The sequence below is a fragment of the Sardina pilchardus genome, chromosome 18 (genome assembly GCF_963854185.1).
Source record: "Sardina pilchardus chromosome 18, fSarPil1.1, whole genome shotgun sequence".
Classification (NCBI taxonomy): Eukaryota; Metazoa; Chordata; class Actinopteri; order Clupeiformes; family Clupeidae; genus Sardina; species Sardina pilchardus.
The window spans coordinates 29,421,002-29,447,717 of NC_085011.1; the positions used below are offsets into that span (position 1 = coordinate 29,421,002).

The 26,716-nt window shown below is 45.0% G+C and overlaps 2 protein-coding genes and 2 non-coding genes across 7 annotated transcripts in view; all 4 read right to left on the reverse strand.

Moving 5' to 3' along the window:
* Positions 1 to 657: 657 nt before the first annotated feature.
* Positions 658 to 4,656, reverse strand: tomm20a (translocase of outer mitochondrial membrane 20). The gene is made up of 5 exons (XM_062519662.1): positions 4,436 to 4,656; positions 3,623 to 3,669; positions 3,381 to 3,462; positions 2,490 to 2,632; positions 658 to 1,566 (listed from the first exon to the last, which is right to left on the reverse strand). Exons 1-5 carry the CDS (start codon positions 4,557 to 4,559, stop codon positions 1,522 to 1,524), a joined length of 441 nt encoding a protein of 146 aa, XP_062375646.1. The 5' UTR covers positions 4,560 to 4,656; the 3' UTR covers positions 658 to 1,521.
* On the reverse strand, positions 1,659 to 1,793 carry LOC134064528 (small nucleolar RNA SNORA14). The gene has a single exon (XR_009936308.1). It is a non-coding gene; the product is annotated as a small nucleolar RNA SNORA14 (small nucleolar RNA).
* LOC134064527 (small nucleolar RNA SNORA14) lies at positions 2,886 to 3,020 on the reverse strand. The gene has a single exon (XR_009936307.1). It is a non-coding gene; the product is annotated as a small nucleolar RNA SNORA14 (small nucleolar RNA).
* Positions 4,657 to 5,584: 928 nt separating the features above from the next.
* arid4b (AT-rich interaction domain 4B) overlaps positions 5,585 to 26,716 on the reverse strand; it is a 47,299-nt gene continuing 26,167 nt past the window's right edge. The window contains exons 9-24 of one of the 4 annotated variants that reach the window (XM_062519063.1): positions 25,392 to 25,471; positions 22,952 to 23,028; positions 21,499 to 21,647; positions 19,981 to 20,053; positions 19,324 to 19,418; positions 19,106 to 19,203; positions 18,057 to 18,285; positions 16,977 to 17,224; positions 14,263 to 14,445; positions 13,139 to 13,223; positions 12,885 to 13,032; positions 10,923 to 12,320; positions 10,417 to 10,527; positions 9,501 to 9,731; positions 8,922 to 9,068; positions 5,585 to 8,469 (exon numbers count right to left, since the gene is read on the reverse strand). In XM_062519063.1, coding sequence (XP_062375047.1) covers positions 8,327 to 8,469; positions 8,922 to 9,068; positions 9,501 to 9,731; positions 10,417 to 10,527; positions 10,923 to 12,320; positions 12,885 to 13,032; positions 13,139 to 13,223; positions 14,263 to 14,445; positions 16,977 to 17,224; positions 18,057 to 18,285; positions 19,106 to 19,203; positions 19,324 to 19,418; positions 19,981 to 20,053; positions 21,499 to 21,647; positions 22,952 to 23,028; positions 25,392 to 25,471 — 3,495 coding nt within the window. In that variant the 3' untranslated portion in view covers positions 5,585 to 8,326. Of the gene's footprint in view, positions 8,470 to 8,921; positions 9,069 to 9,500; positions 9,732 to 10,416; positions 10,528 to 10,922; positions 12,321 to 12,824; positions 13,033 to 13,138; positions 13,224 to 14,262; positions 14,446 to 16,976; positions 17,225 to 18,056; positions 18,286 to 19,105; positions 19,204 to 19,323; positions 19,419 to 19,980; positions 20,054 to 21,498; positions 21,648 to 22,951; positions 23,029 to 25,391; positions 25,472 to 26,716 lie in introns of all 4 variants that reach the window. The other 3 variants (XM_062519062.1, XM_062519061.1, XM_062519064.1) reach the window with 3 other exon arrangements.

Consider the following 26,716-nt stretch of genomic DNA (forward strand, 5'->3'; position numbering starts at 1 on the left):
TATACACAAGCACACGTGATCAGCTTCGTCAAAGATGATACAATCAGGTATCCGCTTCCTCACAATGACAGAATTTATGAATTATCAGGGGTGCAGGAGGGTAAAACTATGAATTCTGTGATGAAGGTAGGTGGACGAATAGGCGTTCAGGACATGTTTGATGTTGATGGTGGAGGTTATTGTCCAAAGTTAATAATACCAGTGGTGGTATGATTTGTAGTGTTGAGTGTATTGTTAATGTGGATACAGTGAGCGTGACCTTTGAATGTTAAACTGCGTTTACTTGCATTAGCCTCCAATACAGCCTCTATAATGTTTTTGTCCTGACGAAAAAACAACAAAAAACAATTGAAATCGGACATATTAAAAGCAATACATAGGACTATATTCATATTGAAACCTTATAACTAACGAGTCAGGCCCTCTGTCACGAAAATGGAATCAGCTCATTGGACTTGATGCAGCGTTGCGCAGATTTGGTTGAATGTTCGCCTTGTGCAAAATTCTAGCATGCATCACTTTCAGGCAGATCAGCACAGCGCTGCAAATGAAATGTAAAATGTGCCTACTGTACTGTAGGGGCTCAGAGCTGGCATGGCAACAAAGTAACATATTAAAGAAATGTAAAATAAGAAATAAAATAACACTCAATAACAATTTCACCTAAGCCAATGTGTTTTATTGGTACTGTTGACATAACTGCAGTGTCTTAAGATTAAAATGCATCACAATATGTCAGTAGCCTAGCTTCTACTGTCAATTGGGTTGAGGATATTAACCCAATATGGCCAAAAGCAATAGGTAGATTCCAAAAACTGTCTTTGCTAAGAATGCACTGTATTTGGACGAAGGAGGACTGCAACATTAATACTAATTCAATCAAACTGGTGTGCTGAGCATGACACTTGTTGCTATGACGGTACAGCAGGCTACGGAATACCCTTGTGAAGATCACGGTAGGAAATGAAGAAATAAGACATGGCATCCCATGTGTCAGTTTATCAAGGCTTCAGTTTTCAGAGTGTTTGCTTCGATTATGACAAGGTCATCAAATCAAATGTCATCAATATTATAGGGTGATTGATTTTTGCGTACCCCATTCGCGTACAAAAGAAAAAACTAAAACACACACACACAGGCACACAAACAGACATATGTGCCATATACATTTCCTCACCAAAATCTCAAAGTCAATAGAATTGTATGACCAAAACAAACAAACAACATGAAAAGACAGGCAGGATTACATGTAAATGGAAATCTCAATGTCTCTGGTCGCATCAGAGAGCGGCCTCTTGGTCTCGCAGCACTGCTCCACCTACACCGCCACCAGTGCCACAGAAGTAGTGGGAACAGGAGGCAGGTCAAGGTCAAGAGCAGCCATCTTGTTTCGTCCCACCACTCTCTCTCTCTCTCGCTCTCCCTCTCACTCACTCTCACACACACATTCTCTCGCTCTCTCGCGCGCACGCACACACACACACACACACACACACACACACACACTTCACATTTCAATTCTCACTCAATGTCATCTTCTGCCAAACTCTGAGCGCTCACTATCCGCTGAAATGACAAGAGGGGAAAAAAACGCTTTCAGGGTTGTGCACATTCATGCACAGGCATTCCACAGAAAAGGCAACCTTGTGTTCTGTTAGAGATGTTCTAGAGGTGAAATAGTTTGAGAGCCACGGCAACAAGACCCTCCACTTTGGATAGTTCTAGAATTAATCTTGCATTCTTGCTTGTCCCAAAAGCTACAAATAGCATACGGGGGGTTTTGAAGAATGCGGCCAACTTTTACCAACTTTTCTTTTGCCTTCAGGCATTCAATCTTACATAAAACTTGTCAACACAAAGACACAAATATACAACCCCAGTTCTCTATATCTATTCCACCCCAAAACTATGAGAATTTCAGCGATCCATCAGTTTCACTGTGTGCCACAGTCCACAAATGACCACAAAGGAATGCCCTTGTGACGGGAGCTACAACAGGGTTGGCACTAATGGCCATGCCATGTTATACCACTTACGAGGTATGAGACGCAAGAGGGCGTAAATGACATTTCACCAACTTTACAGGAGAGCCAAAACAACTCTCGAACTATTTCTGTATGTTCACAGATAAGACCTTTGGTTTTTTTGTCAGTTAGAAAGAGTGCATCAAGAGCTTTCAGGTGAGATACTGTATATAACTCAATTTTGACCAAAATGCCACTTACGCCCTCAATCAATCAATCAATCAACATTTCAGCATACATGCACTCTCAAAACAAATGTTTTGGAAACGACACACTTAGTTGTTCCTGTATGGACACAAAGATGTGTTAAAAAGAACACAAGTTGTGTTATGTTCAACACATATTGTGTAACAAACAACAAAATCAATGCATTGTCCCTATCTGGACACAGAGATGTGTTGTTTTCAACACATTCATTTTAAGAGTGCGAGCCTGTAGTACCTGCACCACGTTCGACACACTCACCTGGCTGATAGTGGGGAGTTTGGTGAGGAGCATCTGGAAGACGGGGGGAGGCAGGGTCTGCTGCAGAACCTGCAGAAGCTGCTGAGGTTGCCCACACACTGCGATGGCGTTGGTCAGGTGATCCACACCTTTCTCATAATCTCCTGTGAGTGGGGGAGGTATGGAAATCAATAATTCGTAAAGCATAGCGGTTGCATGCATGTTGAGAAGGGACAGTCTCATCCCCTCTTGGAAGCACCGGTGTTTTGTGCTCTAGAAAATGCAGTAGCCTGGTTGCCAACATTTCTGGGTTGTAGGCGTCTGGTAATGAATCCTTTAGTGCATGAGAAGACATGCAAAGACATAACACATTCAGCTTCTGTCACCCTTGTAAAGTGGTACTGACGCTTTGGTTAAAGATGTTCTAGAGGTGAAATAGTTTGAGAGCCACTGCAGCAAGACTCTCCACTTTGGATAGTTCTAGAATTGATCTTGCATTCTTGCTTGTCCCAAAAGCTACAAAAGGCATATGGGGGGTTTTGAAGAATGCAGCCATCTATTATTTTTTCCTTGTTCCTTCATGCATACAATCTTACAAGCTGTAGGGATCAGAAACCTCCATCACCGAACAGAGATTGAGAAGAGACAGTCTCATCCCCTCTGGGAAGCACCTGTGCTATATGCTCCAAAAATGTAATGTAATTTGTAATTTGCCTGGTTGCAAACTTTTCTGAGTTTATGCTGGGTGGCAGGCATCCTGTAATCAATGCATTACTGCATTATTGCATAATAAGATATGCAAAGACATAACAGATTCAGCTTCTGCCACCCTCATAAAGCTTTGCTGACGCAGTAGATGTGTGCAGTCATCCCCCCCAGCTGGTGTTGCCGTGTGAACCCTGGGGGGCGTACCTTGGGCCAGGAGCTCCTCTCCCAGTTGGATCTCCTCCAGGAAGAACTTCTGCACTGCTTCTGCATCCTTCAAATCAGGCAGCTGGAAGAAACAGAGAACATGTTTAGTACTGACTCAGCAAAGCCTCATACATACCCCTGAGCTATGGTGTGTGTGTGTGTGTGTGCATGGTCATTTCATAAGATATGCAAAGAGTCTAGAAGCTGGCACATTTACAACAGACTACATCACCACAACTCACCTTGGCAAGTCCAGTCTTTGCTTTGGAAACTTTCTGATTCTTCCTTCCTAAATTGAGTGGCATGTTAAATTAAGAGGTCAGAAGCAATACATACAATTTTATTTGAGTATTTCAATGACACACAAGTACAACTCTCGCTAACTGATGTTACAAAGAGAAATGCTACGCAACGGTGTCATTTCCCGAACTAAGGTCCAAGGTTACCCTGACTTCAGTCCTTGGCCCAAGGAAAATTAGTAGGCAAATCTTCTTCTCCCTAGAGAAACTGCATCTTCAACTGGCGTTACCAAACACGCATTACCTGTTAGGCCACCCATTTGCCTTTTCAGACAGGTTAGATTAGTGTTAACATTACAAATCTACTCACAAAGCTGTTATCAGATCACGTTAACGTTAAGCTGTCTTCGTTGTAGCTAAATTGTTACGTTACATCGTTAACGTTTACAGAATTGGAAGATTTGGACCAGTTTAAAGCCAATTTACCTTCACACACGAGGTTATGAGTTAAGTGCAGCGTTACTCAATAACGAGTCTAGCACGACAGCCCTTGAGTGACTAGCATAACGTTAACGTTAGCATTCCTACAACCCTTAACGTTAACTGATAAACATAACAGAGTTCTACAACCGAATACAAACCACATTGCTCGTGTACTTTTAGCAATAATATAATACTGCCAATAGGACGAGCAAGACAGAAATATGTCATCTCATTCTCAACTGGTTAAAGATTTTAATGTTACGTCGCAAGAAGCTCTGACTGAGCTAGCCGATGCTAAATTCGACAGTCGGTAAAGCATGAGCTAGGACTCACGTTCAAGCAGTTTTTTCTTGAAGTTTGGATCACTCCGTCGTTTTCTGTCGAAATAAATACAATATCCGATGACCAAGGCCCCGCAGACACCAGCCGCAAGCGTGCTTGTCTTACTGCCCATCATCTCCAACCAAAATTTGGAGGCTTATCAGGATCCAACAGCCTACAGAATTTGCTGCCAAGAGCTAATGCTAAGCCTCCATGCAAAACACCACATGACATTGGACGCAGGAGGAAGGACCCGTTCATGACGACAGAAGTGACTGATTAGGTAGCCTTCTGAATGCCTGAATGTTTAGGATCCACTGCAGTATGCAGAGCACACTGATGATATCGAAATAACAAGAACAAGTAGTATTCTTAAAATGGATCGGTGCCTTCTGCAGTATTTATAAAGCAAGAAAGAGATTCAAGGAAGACGTAGTCCTCATAGCCTGCAAAATCTCAACCCTCAAGTATTTGTAGACCTGGTAGGCTACATGAGAACAGCTTCCTTCTAAACAAAAGCTGTGGTTGAAGGTGCAAAATACACATCTTTTTTAGCATGGATTCAAATTCCTACCACCACACCGCTTCCTCTTCATGAAGTGTCAAGCCAGTAATACCATTGGCCTGATGGCAGGCCGTAACTTACATCTTCAGTGTGTCTGTTCGGCTAGACAATCTACAGCCACAGGGCCTGAATAGGATGGGAGAGGTCTTAAGACCTGCAGGAGCGTGTGACTTGAGGGTATGTTGTGTAGTTGTATGAACATGGTGTTTCATATTCATATACAAACCAAGTAGTGGGCTGGAGCATGACCTGTTGGACTCAGATTCACTTAAGTACTAGACTACTGGGTAATAACGGGCATGCATTACCACTGCATACATACACACCAACCATAACATAGCCTACTTCAATATTATTGGAGAGTACATCTGTTATCTAACAATAAGTACAGGTAGGATATCCAAAATACTCAAACTAGATCATAATTAGTACAACTCTAACCTATAGTGCTGGTCAGCATAGCTATTTGTCAATTTAGTAATAATTTCAAACGTTACATTAACAATGTTTTTACCAATAAATGTGTGGGACATTTGTGTGATTGTGACCAATATTCATTGTCACTGTGCTTCGAAAACTCATCAAACATAGTCATATAAGTTCACAAACTATGGCATTTATTTCAAACAGAGGCTTCCTTTTTTGCTTACATTTGTACAATAAATTACACAATGTCCATCGTCTGCAGCGCCTAATAAATACTATAGAGCTTTCTTATAAGCTTTACCATTTTCTCTTTCTTCTTCTCTCAACGCTCTCGCTCACACTCTCATCCTGTCAGACCACATTTTTGCAAAGATCCATAAAACTTTACAACCCATGTACATATTTGAAAATACTTTTCAAACCACGATAAAACACAAAAGGCATCTAGTACAAGCACAACTAATCTAACAGAAAAAAAAAAACAAATAAAAATCAGAAACTCAGAAAGCATGTGTTGTTGAAATAATATGAAAAACTATGAACGAACTGAACGGTTCATACTACGTATGAACTGAAATGGAACTCACATTAGGGAACGAACAAAATTAATGCAGGAAATACAGAGACAAAGAAAGAAAGAAAAAAGAATGAAAGGAAAGAAAGAAAGAAAGAAGGAAAGAAAGAAAGAAAGAAAGAAAGAAAGAAAGAAAGAAACACATGCTTTTACCTTCAGAGTGTACACAGCAACTACAGTTGAAACGGTAAAACTGCCTGTACAGAAAAGTACATGGTACAAGATATTAAATAGCTTGACTTAAAACACACTTCTCAATATACAAATGTATAACAAAGGCATACAGTTACATACAAGTGCCAGACGGAACAGACCTTCAGGCTATGGTACAACAGGGAGTCTATACAAAGGGGACATGGGAGATTTCTTCAGTGATCTTTCACATACCTATGACTCTAAATCCACACTTTTTAACACCCTTTTCTTGGTCAGAAATTGCAAACCATATTAATACGGAGGAGTAGTCTTTTTTGGAGGAAAGGCAATGCCTTTCAAGTGTGAACCATTTTAATAAAACACCATGATCTGAATTACCCAATCATGGCCTACAAGGTTCCAGGGAGAGGTGTTATCTTACTAAGAGCTGCGGTGGGTCCTCTCCACTCAATAGTGACAGACTCTTATTCCGAATCATTTCCAATTACCTCCTACTCAAGCAGAGAAGAAAACAAAGGGTAACAGAGTGTAGTAGGGATTACAAAAGACATCACATTGGATCACAACATACTTTCTATCGTCAGAACAATCAGACCTGGCAATCAGGAGCTCCAGTCATACATATCATTCTGTCCACTGTTGTGAAGATCAGGCCACAAAGTACTCCCTTTGACAACAATAAAATCTGGTGCAGTTTTATGAAGTGCTTTTCAGTGGGCTAATGCAAACGCGGAGTGTCAGAGGGTATGACGTTTAAAAAGCGACAACAGAAAAGAAAGGAAGGAGGGAAGGAAGACACAAAGACACGAAAGAAAAGGCTACATGTGGAATTGAACAGATCCTAATCAATAATAATCATCTAATCGAGACAAATACTAATAATAACTCTGTCACTGCACATCTAAATACTGCCACGTTATGGTTGAGCCCCTTTTGTCTGGGGCTATGTAATTATTCAGTAGTAAGAAACATTTAAAATGGCTGCCAAGGATGTTGATTTACTTATTACTTTATGATCATCTTCAGGCTCTGGCCTGATGAACCACTCCTGCCCGGTTACTTCAGTCTTTTGTAAACAAGACAAACGTGTCTTAATCATCTGAAGGGTGAAGAGAATCGGTACAGGGCGGCACATTGGGTGAGGGGAGTCTGTATAAGGTCTTCATAAGGCTCATTTAAGCTTTAAATGACACCCAAACGTTAACGGACATTCATAAGGCATTGTTCCAATTCGTAACACACTCGTAATTCGGAGTTTTTGTGACAAGAATGAACATCATAGTTCAAGCTGTAGTAATGGCATGGTCAATATTTACAAGTAGCACCATTTAACTCTTAAGAAAGGCATTATGAAGGCCAGATACATGACCCTTCACTGATAGGTCATCCAAACCATTCGAACTCTCTTTGCATGGTTTCCTCAAAGTGCCCAAAAAGAGGAACCTACAAGGCACTACAGCATTGCTCAGTATTCATCCACTTATTAGCTGTCAGTGAATTATCCCCCTGCTACACACTTCCGAAGCCCTCCCTGCTATTTGCCTCCCCCAAACAATTGGATGACGTGACTCAGTCTTTAATGATCACTGCTACTGAAATGGAGCTTAGCTGCTCTCAAAACAATGGAGATCCCATTTTTGTTGTTGGTTCTGATTTCTGTGGATGTGGTTGGGCATATTACGTTACATTACACACGAGAGGAGAGAGGCTAACGTGACTAAAAACAGAGTGCATGTCGCACTGAACTTTTGTATGAGTTATGATTCTGTAGGCCTCACAGTAGATAGTGCTGGCCAGCCAATTACTTTAAGGAAAAGAAAAACACTCAATGGACATAATTATTGCTTAAAAAGAACATTTCTGAATAAGAACAACAACAACAACAAAAAACAGCTTTGTACTTTTTTTTCCTCCTGGTTCTCCCTCCACATGTCTGCCTTTGAATAAAAGTGCACTTAAGTGCAATTAGCTTGCCGAGGAAACAGTTGTCGATAGAAAATAGTGCTTGTTCAGGTTTTTTTTTCTTCTTCTTGATTTCCGGTCAGTTTGTTGTGCCCCCAGCGTCTGTGTGGGTTTGTGTGGGTCTGTCCTGGTTTGTCCTATTGGGGAAAGGGCAGAGGCAGGGCCAGGCCCCCGGGTGCTGGTTAAGTGCTCAGAGCGCTCGCCATCGTCTCGCTTCCTGTCACCTGCACTCCACCGACACGCCAGAGTTCTGGGTCGAGCTGGAGACGGTGGGCTCGGCCAGGGTCAGCATCACGGCTGCCGTCAGGGAGCTGGAGGACGGAGAGGAGGACGAGGACGACGATGAGGCTGCCACCGCACCTGCTGAAATGGCACAGGTCATTAGAAACTGTCCAACCGGCAAATACAAACACTCATCATGTACCCTTTTCACCTCTATGACCTGGGACAAACCACGGTTATTTGAGCATTTTAGCATTCAGTAACACCCAAACATTAACTGACATGGATGGTTATTTGGCCAAGCTGTCAATTCAGCTTGTTTAGTCCATTCAGATCAAACTAGAAAAGCACTTTGAAGAGTGCAGATCTCCGCCAAGTAAAAACATAACCGCCTCCTGGATCCAGACGGTGATATGGATCACTCCCAAAATTCATCAATTCATTCAATAAGCCAGCCACAAAATATGGGGGTTTATTCCTTAAAAAAAAACAATTAATTGATTACTAAAATAGTTGGCGATTAATCCTATAGTTGACAACTAACTGAAGCCCTACTTCGAGGAGCCAATTGGACAGTTGGACAGTAGACTCACTTTCTCGCTCCTTCTTCTTCATACGTTTTCGTCTCCGGTCGATGGACGCCACCTCCGACTTGAGGGAGAGATAGTGATTCCGGATGTCTTGCAGCTTCTCCTGGAGGAATGATATCTTTTCCAAGCTGTTCATCTTCTCTAGATCAGCTGTATAAAACAAATAATAAAATACAGAATTAGGAAACTCATATGTAGTTGTTAATGAGCAGTTTAAACTAATGTTAATGTTTATAACTCCTCTGATCCTTATTTCTCACGTATTATGCGAAACTACAGAAAAAGCCTCAATTAACACCTCTAGGATTCAATTTCATCTAATTGTTTCTGTGCTGAAATGTTTTGAGGTCTTTATTATATAAAACCTTGGTCATATCAACTGTGTGTGCAGGCATTGAATGCACCAGAATATACTTTTCTTGTATTGTTGATGAGTATATTCTGTATGTTAGGATTTATAGTCATACCAGATATACTAAACTTTAGAGTCTAAAGACTGACAATATGAGTGCCTGTTTATCATGCCGATAAAGCACCTAGAGATTGGATCAGTGTAAGGACAGAGACGTCGGTTCCACTCACACATCTGGAAGCTCCACTTATAAACCCGGGCAGTGCGAGCTTGGTGCTCCCGGTGGTGGTGGTGTGCATGCTCCCCATCCCCATGTTTGTGGTACTTGTGTCCCGACGGCGGGGTCCTGCCGGGGCACTTGGGAGAGATGGCTGGCTTCAGGTCCGACGAGTTGGGTTTGGCAGTGGGAGACTTTGACGCGCTCTCGCTGACTGTCTGGTCCTCACTGTCACTACTGTGGGCTGTTGGGAGGGAGGTGGGGGGGGCGAAGAGAGATACATTTGTGAGCATCAAGTTCCTCAAAGTCTTGCGTTAAATGTTAACCTTATTTTGTCCCTTTGGTAAATCAAAAATATTGGTCCACGTCACCTGGAACATCCCTTTCATTTTCTGCATTCTCTTTCTACTCGATCATCAGCATATCAGTAGTAGTATTAGTGGTATTCACTTATATGATTTTCTTTACCAGATAGAGTTACAGGTTATGTTTTGAATCCTGTGTAATTAACACCTGGCACTATTAAAACAATAAGCCTGTTTGAGGACTGAACCAAAAAGCCTGAAGGACCATGGGAAATGACAGCCACAAATAATAAATTGACAACACGTTTATTTTGGAGACGGGGAGGCCCTGGAGCAGCCGGCCCAGTGTAACTGCTGGTGGTTAATCTGTCCGTAAAGCACTTTGTTACGAATCAGAGGCTCATTATGCTGCTCATCTCCATGCAAATCTGATCATTATCTTTCTGATAGAGAGGAAGAAAGTGCTAGCAGCTGGTCCTACACATGGCCGACACAGAGAGAGCGCCAGCAGCACTCCCGATCCACACCGTGTCACCCAGCCAGCCAAAAGGCTTCCCAGCCTCCCGGGGGCCGACACAACACAACTACACATCCAAATGTTCCCGCGCATGTACGTGCACGTACCTGCTTTTCGGCTCTTCTTAGGATGCAGGCCCATGCTCTTGTGGCTTCTCTTGTGTTTCTTTGATATTACGCCACCTTGGGATTCTTTGTGTCGTTTCTGACTGGCTGATGCTGCCCAAGGAAAAGATGAGAGGAAATGAGCGGCACGCCAAGACCACGGTTAAGCTTCTGTGTTTTACTCTAAAGGACTTCAAACTAAATTGGACTACACAGCACATTCCTGACAGTGGGTAAAACCCATATTTTGGTCATGCATTTCAATTCAGTTCAAAGCACTAGATTCAGCCTTTGTAGTAGCCACAACTTTTAGTAGAACGGACTCAGCAAACCAACTAAAGAGTTCAGGAACAGGTAAGTGTCATTGTAATGAATTCATTTTTTAATATATCAATCAAACTGGGCTATTTTGATTAGATTTATTTGTACTTCATCAAAACAAACCAACTGCAGTTTGCAGTATAATGTGCAAATAAATCCAAATGAACTGTGCAGCGTTGGATCCTCACCTTTGGATTTCTGCTCGCTCTCCTGTTGACTGCTGTGACTGAGGTCCAGGCTGCAGGTGCTGTTGCTGTTGCAGGAGAGGCTCGTCTCAAACGCCTTCGAGGGGGAACCAGCCCTCTCCTCCTGGGGGGTCATCTCCTGCAGCTCCCCTCCCAGACTCTCCACCTCCACCGTGCTGCTGTCCGACTCGCTGCGGCCCAGGCGGCCATCGCAACGCTCCTCCAGCATCGGTCCTGCCGGTGAAGCTGCCGCCGGGGAGCCGGAGGCAGGGGTGGCGGGGGCCTGTGGAGGAGGCGCGGGGCTACTGCAGGCCGGCGTCCGCCCTGGGGCCTCCGTGGTGCCTCCTACTACTCCTACTACTCCTTCTCCTCCTCCACCACCTCCTCCTCCTGCTCCTCCTCCGCTGCCGCTGCCGCTACCAGCGCCGTTGCTGCTCAGGGTGGGGGACTCGGGCGTGGTGGGCGGGGTGTTGATGACAGAGTTGCTCCCGCTGCCGCTGCTGGTGGGGTACTCTTGCATCTTGTCCTCCTCCATCGGCTCCTCCTCGGCCGGCTCGTCCTCCTCCATGTGCTCGCCGTCGCCGTCGGCGTCTGTGCCGGTGCCTGGCCGGGGCTCCTCCGGAGGTGCGACGGCCGGCGGTGGCGGCGGAGGGGAGTTCTGCGCCTCTGTGTCAGAGTCCGAGAACAGCTCCTTGAGCGTCTTCTTGGGCCAGTGGGGCTGGATGCTGGACCACACGTCCTTCTGGCCTTTGGTCCGGCAGCCGCCCGCTTGCCGCTCCTCCGCGCCGCCCGCTGCCACCTTAGCCCTCTTGTCGGGGATCTCCCAGAAGGCCGAGGAGGAGGAGCGCCCGCCCTTCGACTTCTCCTTCAGGCCGTTGTACTTCTTGGCCGGGGAGCCTTTGGTCTTCGGATGTCCTCTCGGCTCCTCCTTGGCGACGGGCTCGGCGGCAGCGCTGGCCTCGTCCTCCGAGCTGCTGCTGGTGGCCCCCCCCTGCTCCTGCCCGCCCCCTAAAGTCCTCTCCTCCTGCTTTTTTGGCGAGCTGCTGGGCAGCCAGTCTCCAGACCTGGTGCTCCTGGATTTGCTCTTGGCCAGACTCTTTGGAGTGCGATCTGTAGCTGCCGGGGCCTCCGCTTTCCTCTTGCGTGGGCCACTCTCTGCCTCGGGCTCGAACGCCAGCCTGCGCTTGCCTGGTTCGGGTCCTTCCTGACCGCTGGCCTCCTGGGCGTTGCCTGCGGCTGGCGAAGCCTTAAAACTGTCCGACGGGGGCCCTCCCTCCCAGCGGTCAAGTGCGTGAGGGGGCTCTTTCCGGTGACTTCCTCGGCCGACGGGACCTTCAACTTCATCGTGTTCGGCCTCGTCCTCCTCCTCCCTCTCACTGTCATCTGACGAGCTCTCAGAACCTGTGACACAGAGGACACCAGAAAGTTAGGGACTATGAGCAAACCGTTTTGATAAATCTCATCACAGGAAGTAAAATAAAACCAACGAGCATTATTACTGTGTGACTGTGGGTATATGCCAAGTGTCAGGCACGCCTGATATACAATACTGTGCAACAGGCATGGTTTTTCTCTCAAGTTATCTCCTGTCTTAAATGTGTCTACATTTAGGTTTCATATTCATATTTGAATGCACATTGTATGTTGATTGTTACATTATTTTGAAAGCATCCTTACTTAATGGCACTGTTTTAAACATAAAACTGTAGATTACGGAATAGCCCATAAGGCCCAAGTCAATAACTGGATATAAAACTTTGACAATATGTTGGCGGAACAGTGGCTTCAATTCTATAGAGCATAATGGGAGCCACAATGTCTATCTACATATAGTCATTGGCCTAAGCTATATTCAACTGCTATAGCTATAGCTATAGGAGCAAACTGAGCAGGGGCTACACTTGCCTTGAAGGCCATTGAGAAAGGATTTGATTTCGCTGGACTTGACTGGACTTTGCTGGTTACCTTTGTCATCACAGTCCTCCATCTTAGTGAAAACATCGTTCCCGGCATTTGGTTTGGAGGATCGGTTGACACGGTTATTTTTAGAGGGCGTCAGGTCGTCTTTGTCACCGAGTCTGTCTATTCTGTCTTTCTCTTTTTCGCCTTTGTTCTGAAAAACATTAAAAAGAAATCAAGTTGTAGATCAAGTTATATCCGAAATATCCGTGTTCACAGATCATTTTTGCAGCCCAGACTCAAAGATGGACACAACCTACCTTTATTTTTTTGCGATGCTTTATTTTAGGTACATTCTTATTGGCTGGGCGCACAATCTTGTCCGCTTTGACCCACTCGTCATATCTGATTGGAAAAATAAAATGATCAAAACTTCTATCATCACAGTTGCCAAAGGGCTTACAAGGACAGAACTAACAAATGCTACACAAACAAGCATCAGCCATACAGCGACCACACACACAGACAGACACACATTGACACACACAAATACACACACACACACACGCGCGCGCTCACACGTACGCACGCACACACGCACACCCAAACAGAAATGTCACACAGCAAGCTTCTTCATTGCCAGAAAGCCCTATCTAAAAGGTGAAAATGGAATTACAACAAATTTTCCATCACAACAAGACAGCAAATAATAATCAAAAGCCCAAATAAACAGATAGATACTGATTCTTATCGGTTTGCAAAGCCCACATCACAAAAATACATCTTCTATGTCATCCCTAACGTTTAACCAACAGACAAACAAGGCTCTTCTCCAGTCATTACAGCCCATTCGGCAACACTCGAAGAGATTGCAAAGTACCCTCACAGCTACAGGGGGACCTCTCCTTCAGCCTCCTATGTAAGTACACTGAAGACGCATCTGGGGAACTGAGAGAGACTTGCTCTACACAACAGCACCACGGTATCACTGAGACGGGCATCTTCACAGACACAGAGACATGGGGTGAGTATGGGGTGGGGGTGGGGGTGGGGGGGGCTCCCGAGCATAACTGCAAAACATTGTTGTCTCTCTGTGCCCTCCTCTCTTCACCAGGGGAATACCAAGCTGTCGGCACTTTAAAAAGGTCAGTTCACTTTCATCCAATCACTTTCGGTTTCAACCACTAGATGGCCACAATGCAATCTACAAGGAGAATAGAAATCAGAGGACATGGATGCAGCTCAATCTTGAGTGTAGGAATTATTGAAAAGAAGAATGATCAGGAAGATGATTTTGTTTCTCATGTGTGTCTCATTGACATCCATGGGGGGGCGGGGCTGGGGGGGAAATTTCCCAGTGTTTGTATTTCTTTTTTAATTTCTTGTTGGTGCGTGTTCACAAATGAAATAGGCAATAGGCATGAATCCCCAGGTCCTGCCTTACCTGACGTTCCAGCCACAGTAGTGAACCAGGTAGAGCACCTCTCCCCCCTCCAGGTCTGACTCTTTGACAGTGGCTTCGTACGTCTTCAGACTGCGGCCTCGCCCATATCTCACCTGCACCTTCATCCCAGGGGGGTAACACTCAAATTCCTCCCCCTCCTCCCCCTCCTTACTGCTGTCAGCCCTGCAAGAAAGACAATTCAGCACTTTCCTAGCCCTAGGTCTCCCACAGAACACCACAAAACCACCACCACAACCATCACTAGGACCACAACCACCCCTCCCCTCCCATCCCACCCAATGGACCCCCTGACTAGCTCCCTAGCTCCCTAACATTAGCCTACTTCCTGTACTTCCTGTACATCCCTCCCTCCCCCCACCCCCACCCTTCCACTGCTTAAAAGCTCAAAAGGCCACAAAGGGGGGGTCATCAGCCAGCTACCTGACCTTTACTCTCATCCCCTTGCATGCACACACACACACGACTACACACAACCACTCCTAAACACAAACTGGACTTTACAAACTTAAAGGACAGCTGATTTAAGTGGTTTAAGGACTGTTAAAGAGGATTATCGTAGGATAATCCTGCATGAACATGTTCTACTATTTAGAGTTCGACTATTCTTTCATTCAGTTGTCCCAGTTGTTATATCCAGTGCTATCGAGCATTTAAAGATTAAGAAAAATAAACATGGCTGCCTATGATTAAGAATCTACTTCATTTCTCCTCCCCCTTCAGGCTGGTTGAACCTGATCAGGTTTTAATATGTTTGACCGCTTATGGCCATTAATAGTGGTTTTCTGTGGGCAGAGAGTATGGGGGAGTGGGGGGAGTGGAGGGTGGGGATTGGTCGGCAGAGATTGGCACAGAGAAGGTCGGCACAGCAAAGCACAGCACAGCAGCTCAGGCTACTACACAGTGAATGTTAGACAGCAGCACAGTGAGAGAGGCTAGAAGTTTCTAGAGGCCGCAATCTCCACGTGAGACCCACACACACACACACACGCGCAAACACAAACACACACATTCACACACCCCGCACGCGCCTACGATACGATACGATAAGGACACATTACAAGGGTACAATGTCTGATTCGTCCTCAAACGTCTCGCCAAGTTTTGTGCGCTTGCACAACTGCAGCAGATGCAACTCTCCCTAACTACATTCCTAATGTGATGTTGGCTGGGGTTGGTGCTGCCCAAGACAACAACGACCACCGTGAGTTCAGATGCAAGGCAGGACCCAGGACCCAAGCTTAATGATTGCTGGAGTAAATAAAAAATAAAAAAACACTTAAAAAGGGGAGAGTGGAGCTGAGATCTACCAATGATATGGCAACAGTTCCTCACTGTTACTCAGTGAACACTACAATTCACACCCTAAAACACTAGGAAAAGTAAACGAACTGATGGCAAGTAAATGAGAATGAAACCAAAGATTAAACCAAAGCCAAACAACGAAATCAGACAAAACAATGATATCTTCACAAACAATGGAAGAAAATGTTTTGTCTAACACTAAGTTCTAAACCTGAATGCAACAGAGACCAAAGGACTACCACCCATGCTAAAAAACCTCAGTAGCAGAAGACTAAATTATCTCAAAATACACCAAAATAAAAACAAAACCATACTAGGCTGTCGATAACAGCAATATAAAATGCTATCTTAAAACTTGCTGTGGATTGGGCATGAGAAAATGGGATTTTTTTCATAGCAGAAGAGAAACACAATTATGAAGCTTTTGTACTGAATGTCACAAAGCTATACACTACTACAGAAGTTAACACCACTGCAGCTACAATAACACCTACAGTCAAATAACCAACACAAAGCCCCCTTCAACACCTACTGATAAATCCAAACTATGGATAAAAAAAGATAAAACCCTAAAGACAACTGCTTTACCGACAGTCCAAAGAGAACAGAAAAAGCTGAAAGCAAAGAGCTTTGGGGGAACTGAAGCTTCCACAGCAGAGGAGAGAGAGGCAGAGACAGAGAGAGAGAGAGAGAGAGAGAGACAGAGAGAGAGAGAGAAGCAGCAGCAGTATTTCAACAGGTCTCACATCTATGCACATGTCTCGGGAGATCTATCCTACCTGTTCTACTTTAAAGACAAAAAGATGGAAGAAGAAAGGAGAGAAGCTTGGAGAGAGAGAGAGAGTGATAGACAAAGGTGAAGAAAGAGGTGAGAGTGGAAGGGGTAGCACAGATAGAGGGAAAGAGAGAAGGAAAGATAGAGAAAGAGAAAGGGAGAGCGAGAGATGAAGACAGAGGGAAAGCAGGGGAGAGAGAGGAAAACAGATGAAGACAGATAGAGAGGGAAAGAGAGAGAAGGAGAGAGAGAGAGAGAGAGAGAGAGAGACTGCACGCGAGGAGCTCTGCACAACATGCAGTTTAGGTGGAGGCTGTCATGCTTTGTCTCCTCGAGGCGTTTGAGCCGGGGAGCAGGCCAGCCATGCAGGCGACTGGAGGACTGAGGAGCTGCAGTCTCTCCCACCGAGCACACAGCCACACAGAGGAAATACAGGACTCAGATGCAGCCACGTGAGGCAACACTCCTCTCTCTCTCTCTCTCTTTCTCTCTCTCTCTCGCTCTCTCTGGTTCTCCATTTCTCTCTACAGAGGGCCCACACGCCACATGCATTGACTGCACACAATGTGTAACGTTCCCTAAATGGGGAACCTGCGAGCACACATGTTCCACCTACCCAGATAGGTCCTTGTTTTCCGACTCGTCGTAGGGTTCCGTCTTCACACCATCTCCTTGCTCTGCTTCCTCAGTTTTGCGCTGGCGACTGACGTCCTCTTTACAATCCATGTCTTCTTCGTCATCATCATCATCATCATCATCGTCATCGTTGTGGTCACCATCGTCATCATCGTTAGCAGTAGCCCTGTGGTTGTTGTCTTCCTGCTCTGTGTTTTGGTTTGGACCACTAGGTTCTGCGCTCTCCTCCTGTTGGGGTTCAGGCAAACGGCACACCGATGACGCTCAGATGAGCTAAATGTCTCACATTTTAAAGTGTAAAAAAAAAAAACATTCATTCATCCAGTTTCAGCCTTCGCAGCTGTGCTGGAGCTTAAAGAAATCAAACGGAATGGTAAAAAAAAACAGTTGCACACTGTGCACACATGTGCAAACATCTTTTCATTTTGCTGCTTTTTCATTCAGTTAGTAGTGTAGGAAGTAAAAAAGTATTTGATATGTCTGTAACTAGGCTCCACTACAGATATATGGGGCACTGGGCAGGGGCTATCTAAAAAATAAGGGAGGATTTAGATGAATACAATGTCAGTAACTATGGCTATTTCACAACAAAACAAGATATTAAGAGATAATAAATGTAGTAAGAACTATACAAATACTAAATGCTTATAATAACATGAAATTACACCAAAAGTATAAATAATTACAAATTACACAAATACTGCTGTCAGTGTCAACTTTGTTGAAAAGAGCTATATCAAAAAAAAAGTTTTCTGTCGGATGTAAATGCAACTGACAGTGATAACCATCAGAACAGGCAATGCCGCTCCTATGATGTTTCAGTGCAGTCAGTCAGAGCTATCAAAGTCCCCTGTTGCTCATCACTCATACGGGTGCACTATAACCAGATGAAAGGCCTGGGGCTCTATGAAGGGAGACAGATGGAGACATGGATGGCCTAAGGGTGGATGGAGAGAGAGAGAGAGAGAGAGAGAGAGAGAGAGAGAGAGAGAGAGAGAGAGAGAGAGAGAGAGAGAGAGAGAGAGAGAGAGATGGGAGGGCCGGTCCCGGTGTCGCTCACCTTGAAGGCAGGCTGGGGGCCACTGGAATCTCCGTCTTTGCCTGTCTTTAGTTCCTCCCCAGGGATGTGTGCTGCCGGGGTAAGGCTCCCTGCCCCTGCCCCTGGCCCAGCTCCACCGGCGGCCTTCCCCTCTCCCTTGGCAACTGGCTTCTCTGTGGACTTCAGGGGGAGGTCCATCCGAAAGGTGATCGTTGTGGAGGTACAGTACTCCTCAAAGCCGTACAAGTACCTGAGGAGGACCAACCCCGAGATGCTAATAAGTCACATATCAACACTACATACCTGATACATAATACCACACACACACACACACACACACACACACACACACACACACACTTTACAATGTCAACATTCTCAAGCATGTATACAGACAGATATTAACTAGCTAATGTTGCTAGCTAAAGTGTGGATACTAGTCAGCCACACAATTCCCTACAGTCTCAGCAAAATCAGTAACTCCTTAACAAAGTCAAGACCCAGATCCATAAACACAGGCAGAAATGAACTGGCTGGTGCAAGAGAGGCTACAGTAGGTACGGCCAGGGGAGGGTTGGCTCAGGGCCCCTGGCACCTCCACTGACAGTGGGTGCTCTCCAGGGACTGGGTACAGAAGTGGTCCTCAGATAATCATTTAGCGAGCGACAAGATCCTCTAGCTATTCTGAGAACCGCGGCTGTGAACACACTGCCACTCACAGAGCTGACACCAGCTAATGAGCGCGTCGCTGTACAGCTCAGCTGCCTCAGTGTGTGTGTGTGTGTGTGTGTGTGTCTGACTCAGTGTGTGTGTGTGTGTGTGTGTGTGTGTGTGTCCGTGTGTGTCTGACGAGAGTACATCAGAAACTGCGGTGCATAAAACAATGCTCACTGCTCTACTTATCTGAGCGGAGTTAAAATAGCATTGACAAGGGCTCTACACTGCCTTGCATCACGGTTGGTGTAAGAACTGTAAAACCACTGTAAAAAAATGTGCTTGGATGTGGTGCGATGAAAAGTATCAGTCAGTATCAGTCAGTCAGTCAGTCAATAGCATGGGTATCTACTTACTTCCTGTAAGCACATTTCACATTGTAGCCAGCGGCGGAGTTGAGCACAGGTATCCCTAGGTCCTGATACACCTGCTTCCAGACAGACCCGCTGTCAATCTGGAAGACAGAGAAAACTTTTAGTGGTCTCGTCGGGAAAGACTAAAAGCATTGTTATGAAAGGGGGGGAAATAACAGAAGATGGATTATAGGTGGTAGAAGTAAAGAGAGATGTCTTACGCGGTCAAAACCTCCGAGTTTGTTGACGAGTCGGTAAAGCTTGAAGAGGTTGAGGTTTCTGTAGCCGAGGACGGGCCTCTTGTTGATGGGCGTCCCTGTGGTGACACAGAGTGATTACTGAATAGGACTGACACCTCTTTAGAGACGCACGTGTTAAGAACGACAAAAATGCAGATTTCAGACGTAGCCGTAGCACACTGGCAGCGTCGGCACCCGCTAACCATAGCAATTGTAATGTTTCACATAAGAGCCCTGAGTCAGACAGTGCCAATGTGTTACACATTATTATTTCTGCCAGACAACACTGTATGCATCAACTGTGAAAAACTGATTACATTACATTGCATTACATAGCATTACTGTATATTACATTACATTTAGTGACTTACACATGTCAACTACATTATAAGGGACTACACTGTCCCCTGGTGCTCGGGGTTAAGTGCCTTGCTCAAGGGCACAACAGTGGATGGCCCGGGAGTTGAACTGACAACTTTCAGGCTACTACACGCTAGCGCAGCTCTTTACTACTACACTACCACTGCCCCTAAAACAATCCTGATCTATGGACAGTAAGCGGGGGGGGTAGTGGAGTGGTGATTCTCCTCTGGGGCAGGCCTCTGGGGCAGGGAAGGCAGGCAGTGAAGACTCACTCACCTCGATCCTCCATAAACTTGTACAGCTGCTGGAGGAAACTCTCTCTCTCCTCTGGGAAGGGCTCCACTTCCTCCTGCGGAGACAAAAACAAGACAAAACAAACCTAAATAAAAGCGCTGCTGGAGACGACACATAACAGAGCTGTGTTGTCATCCCACTGAAGAAAACTCTAATACAATTAGGGAGCTGGGCCAACGGAGAAAGACAGACGGGCAAAACTAAAATCACAGTGAGAGACGCAACCAAACATGCCACTGGCAACAGAGGAGAGGGACAGGAGGGAATCACATCACACTCTCTCTGTGATTGAACGAGTTGTGCGATTGTAACACAAAGGAAATGCAATGCCCGAGGTAAGAAGTGTAATCAATATTGTAATGACTGTGTTGAACTTTATCGCTCAGCCTTTCAACGGAGTTGGCACAATAGCTCCTGGACCCAAAACACATTTTCACACTCCACTCGGAATAGCTTCAAATATTTGTGAACACTTACTTATTTCTCGACTTTTTTAAGACCTTAGGGAGGAAAATTATTTTCAAAGACACATCCTCTCTCTGTCAGCTACCCATCCACAGTATGATCTAAACTTTTCATATCTACAAAAATAAATATGTCACTACATTACTAGACAGTGAAATTGTTGCAATGCTCTTAAAACGCATAGAGAAAGAAAGGAAAAAGGAGAAGAAACGTATATAAAAGCAACAATGAAGAGGCTTAGATTCCTTGCCGTTTCTGTTCATAAAGATGTCTGTCACTAAGGTGGCAATACTAACAAAAATATACAGGTGGTAAGCTGACTTAATATTAGATACATGATGTGCATAAATAAGGTTTAATTTGGCTTTTAAATGTAATGTATGTAATGTATATGAAATATAAAAAGGCAGCATTGCAATCTGTGCCTTACATAAGCCAACAGGTCGTGGGATATCAATATACAATTCAAATTAATTTTCATAAGCTATAATGAAGTACACAGAGACCGTGATTCATTTAAGAGAAATGAATGGAGAGGTTTGCCATCGGATGCTACCTAGTTCTAAACGTGTGTAAATTTGATGAAGCCTAATGCGTCTGTGTCTGCGCACACACACACACACACACACACACACACACACACACACACACACACACACACACACACACACACACACACACACACACACACACACACACACACACACACACACACACACACACACACACACACACACACACACACACACACACACACACACACACACACACACACACACACACACACACACACACACACACACACACACACACACCTCTCCGGAAAACTACCGGTAACCTATGAAGTGGAAGTGACAGCGATGACCTACTTTCTGGTTGTAATAAAGAGTACCGACTGCAGCTGGCAATGTGAAATTCAAACAGGCTATGTGGCATCATTTAAAAATTGAATTACAGGCACAGGCTCTCCGTTTGTGTGTGTGGTGTGTGTGTGCGTGCCTGTGTGGTGTGTGTTTAAGAGTATATTTATATTACCTCTTCCTCTTCGCTACTTCCATCTTCGTCTTGCTCCTCCTCCTCCTCATCTTCGTCCTCCTCGCTGCTGGAGCTCTCGTCTTTCACCTCCGTCCTCCAGGTGGTTGGGACGGCGCCGTTTCGCTTAAAGTCCCAGGCTGCGTCAAGAGCTGCGGCACACAGATAGCAATAGCAGGTGAGGTCTGAGGTCTGCTCAAACAGCGCCAAGTGGCCCACATTCCTACACTGCGTCACACTGAATTACCTTCACTTGCTGTTATTGGTGAGATTTGAATTGGTGGGACAAAAATTGCTTTTACTAGATTGATAAACACGTGGTCTTCAATATAAGAAGTCATATTTTGGAAAATCCTGAAGGGCAACTCAAGGTAAGAGCATAGGAATGATTTCATGTGTGACCCTGAATGTATTAAGCTGCACCCCTCCCACAGCCTGAAGCCAACTGACTTTTAAACACTCTGATTCAGACCCAAGACTTTCAAAATAGTCACCTGTCTAGGAAGGTCTGAGCCCGCGGACATGAAAACTACCCATAAGGCCGGTGCTAGCAATGTAGTGGTGCAAAATAGACTGTGAAGAGGAGTGGGCGACTCATAGAGAGAGTGTGGTGTGGTTCTCACACCGGAACACACACTCAGAGGTGGCGCCATCTTTTCACGGCATCTATCTAACAGGCAACACGTTTTCATACCAGCGTCGCCCACAAACACAGCAGGCTCCTTTACGACTGGAGACATGCACTGCCACCACATCGCATGCATCTGATTCCCCATCCACTCACCTGTACCCCCGCAGTATTTCACACAGCCTTTCAGGAAGACAGACTCATTGCATGATATACATATGAGAGGGTGTTCATTCGATTACTATACGACACGGTACGATACGATACGATACTACTGTACTATTATTTATAGTTTTACACTGACATTTGTTTTGCATGACTGGCCAGCCAGTTCAGACAAAAATGTACACATAACAGAACATACAGTCTGCTTTCCGACATGTCCTCCGCAGTATATGCGGATCGTTGTCAAACAGATGTCCGACCCTTCAGGTGATTCAGATATGATGCTAACATGCGGACATTATACGGCCATATGTGTGAACGACACTGACGCACATGAACAGAATCTCCTCGTGGTTGAGCAGATTGTACTGGTTGAATACACACATGTACAGAATCTCTGCATGTTCTTCACTTTGTTCAGACATGAGCTCCTTTAAAGGCTTGTGAAAATATTCTTGTTGCTTGCCATTTTGTTTATAGTTTAAAATGTCCAACTGACCATTTCTAAACAAAACAAAGACTGCATGCAGTGTTCCCCTTTGTTCGTCATATTTGAACACACTTCAGTCAACACTGTTTAACGTCAACACAACACTAATCTCACTTCATAGTATATACCCAAAGAGCTATAGAGAGAGCTTTCGCTCTGGTCACTGTACTCACCTGCTTTGAGTGCTGCGTCTGCTTTGGGCGCCGACTCCCCGTCCAGCTCCCGTACATCCTTCCGTAAAACCGTAATGCTGCAACAACCACATCATAACAAACAACCGTTATTCACAAGTCTAGCCTCTGAGGGGATGCAGTGCACAAGCTTATATTACATTACACTACATTTAGCAGACACTTTTTCTGCCCAAAGTGACTTACATAATGTGAACTATATCACAAGGGACTACATTGTCCCCAGAGCAACTTGGGGTTAAGTGCCTTGCTCAAGGGCACAATGGTGGAAGCCGTGAATTGAACCCTCAACTTTACAGGCTACTGCACGCTAGCCCAGCTCCTTATCCGCCACACTAGCACCTCCACTAGATATTGTCAGTCGGAAAGCAAGCACACCTGTAATACCACTGCTCCGTCAGACAGGTGGAAGGAAGGGGAATTTGTGCCCCATTCACTGGAATGAATCGTTACTAAAAGCTTTTGCATTGATAGTCTGCATCTTCTCAAACATTCATAAATATTTGCAATGTATTATCCCTTTTATTATTTTGATGTATCTGAAGGAGTTAAAAATCTAAAATGTACATGGCCTATGCATCGCCTATGCTATACTACTCGCTGATTCCCTGGACACAGGTTACATTTGAAAACTAGGTCCAAACATAACTTATAATGAAACAAGACTAAGAATTTGGTAAATGGGTTGAAACAGAATGTGGGCAAAACACTATGTGGGCAAATTAAGAGTTCTACACAATCACAAGCTTGCATTTAACATAGAATAAAATCTATTTCACTATTTGCAGATGCAGCTAATTAATTTCCTGTTTCTGCTCTGTAGATGGCTTTGGCTAAATGCCACTGTATGCAGAGGTAATAAGTTTAATGGTCCCATTGATTAATTCACAGCACACATAATACCCTGTGAGATGTGAGTGTGGGATTAAAATGTTATGTGCAGACCTATTGTGCCCCCAAGTAGAGTATGGTAATTTTCATAATGGATGCATTTCTAAATATATTCTTGGCCACTCGATTGCAGGGCTTCCAAAAAACTTTTCTCCACATTAACCTGGTGACTTCACAGGTAGTCACAGCAGCACCAGGTGTGCTGGTTGGTCCTACGCTCAGAAACCACACAAAATAACAGCCCCTGTTTTTGACCCCCTCACTCCCACTGGTCTCCTGGATACAGGACTGAACACTACAGCCTACACTGGTCTCCTAGATACAGGGCTGAACACTACAGACTCCAACGGTCTGCTAGATACAGGGCTGAACACTACACTGGTCTCATAGATACAGGGCTGAACACTACACTGGTCTCATAGATACAGGGCTGAACACTACACTGGTCTCATAGATACAGGGCTGAACACTACACTGGTCTCTTGGATACAGGGCTGAACACTACACTGGTCTCTTGGATACAGGGCTGAACATTACACTGGTCTCCTAGATACAGGGCTGAACACTACAGTACCCACCAGTCTCCTAGATACAGAGCTTAAGTCTACAGCACAATGCGCTACTCTGTCACTGCTGTGGGCTTGTGTTTTTGAGAAGCACTCAGAGCCCCTGTTCCAATCAGACAGTAGATTTGTGCAACACTCCTGCAACGCACCTGTCCCACAAGAGGTGTGCAAAAGTGGTGTGCATGCAACATCATAAAACAAGTGACCCGCCGTGACAACTGGAAAGTGCCAGCGTCACAAACACACGTGTCCCTTTCCATGACAAGAGTGCAAGCAAGGACACAGCACATGCTGACTAAATGCAAGAGCAAGTTCGGTGTCTACCAAGTCATGAATTAAAAAGCATTTGTTCCCGTGGATACTTGTTACAGAGGGCAGGGGGATTTGTTTAGCTGGGCCCGTCTGTAATCAGCAGCCAGCCAGACCCAGCCAGCACACTTTGTTTGGCAAACGCGCAGCTTTTGTTTTGTCTCGTTAGGTATGGTGTCAGACAGTGCATCTCTACTGGCCAAGTGGGGGTGTGCATTTGTGTGTGGTGTGTGTGTGTATGTGTGTATGTGTGTGTGTGTGTGTATACAAAAAAAAACATTTTTGCACCATGACAGCATTCTACAATGCACAAATAATTAAGACTGCACAAAAGTATTCACTCGTCCCTTACTATTTCCAAGTCCAACATGTCTCTTTGCATCTTTAAAAGCAGCCCAGTATGTGGGTCAAGACAGAGTGAAGGGAGCATGTTAGGTCAGTCAGAACGAAAAGGAAGATGTCCTCCCCCCCGCTCGCAGAAGCATGACCAGATTCCCTGTGCTGAACTAATATTCCCCTGCAAGAATGAGATTCTGCAGAGAGAACTTCTTTGAGAGGAAGTTTCAGCTTCCAGCGGACTCGAGACTTTGCCTGCCCAGTGCCTGGTTGAGATTAAATAGATTGCGTAGGAGAGCGTTTTTTGGAGAACGACTTACAATTTTCCATCCTTGAAGGAGCGGACAAAAATGCTGTCCTTCTTCAATGCCACATCTTCATGGCAGTCAGGAGAAATGACCTTATTAGAGAAAAGAGAAGAAGAGGAGAGAGGGGGAAGGAGAAGAGGGGATAGTGTGATGGAAGAGAAAAGAAAAGAAAAGAAAAGAAGCAGTTTAATACCAGGAATTATGCTGCATATCATGACTCATTTTACATTGTCCACAGTCCATAGAGAAAAAAGCTAAACTAGAATATCTAACTAGACTCTCAAATCTGGTGACTGACAGACAGCACTGTCTACCAGCATAGTCTGCAGTGCTAGAGAGACTCTCTAGTCTAAAAGCTCCAGATGGCCAAATGTGCTGACTCCTAATTCAGCTGTTTATCAAAACAGTGGGAGGTATAAACGCCTCATATTGATAATGAAAGACCTTTATCAAGACAGAGCATTGTAGTGTGTGAGCGAGCAATTACATACAATCACTCCCCTGGTGGAACACACACACTGGTGTGTATTTCCTTGCATACACACAGAGAGATTTATATAACTGCTTTGCTGCAATACATAGAGGAAAAACAAACAAACATACACATTTACTTGTGTGTCCTCATTAGCTGTGCTGTGCTGTGCTGTGGTGTGCGTGTGGTCAGGACACTCTCCTGCCTGCCTGCCTGCGTGCCCGTCTCCCCACCCCCGTTCTGTGTGTGTCACTGCCCCCTACTACAGGGCTGACGTCAGTCGAAAAGCCCCTGCTTGCATTTCTGTTTTCTCTCTCTCGCTCCCCCCCTCTCTCTCTCTCTCTCTCTCCCCCCACCACTCTGCTTGCTCGCTCGGAACTCTCCACTGTGATTATGTCACAAGGCAACACGGCAACCAATCGGATGCTTTGTTGTCATGCTGCGGCTGTGGCCCAGGTCGGCCATGGGGAGGCGACAGAGAGCACGCATCCCAGGCATGCCAAGAACAACAACCGGGAGGTGGAGTCGTGCTGATTTCACAGAAAGAAGTAAAGGGACAGAGTCATGGCTTCTCTCATCCTCCCCTGGTGCACTTTCCCTGCTCTGCTCTCTGCTGGCTCGACCTCACAGCTTAGAGAGCCATTGCTGCTTATTCAAAACGAATCATCGCCCTTGAAGAACCATCCCTGGAGCAAGAACCTTGTGCTTACACACTTATGGCAACAATTTTCACATAATGCACATTTGCACAATATTATACATATTTAAATGAATGCCTCATTCATTTGTATGGTAAACTTGGAGAGAAGTTTCGTGCAGCTCCACAACTCAATAATTCAGAATAAAACAGCATCCTTGAAAGGCC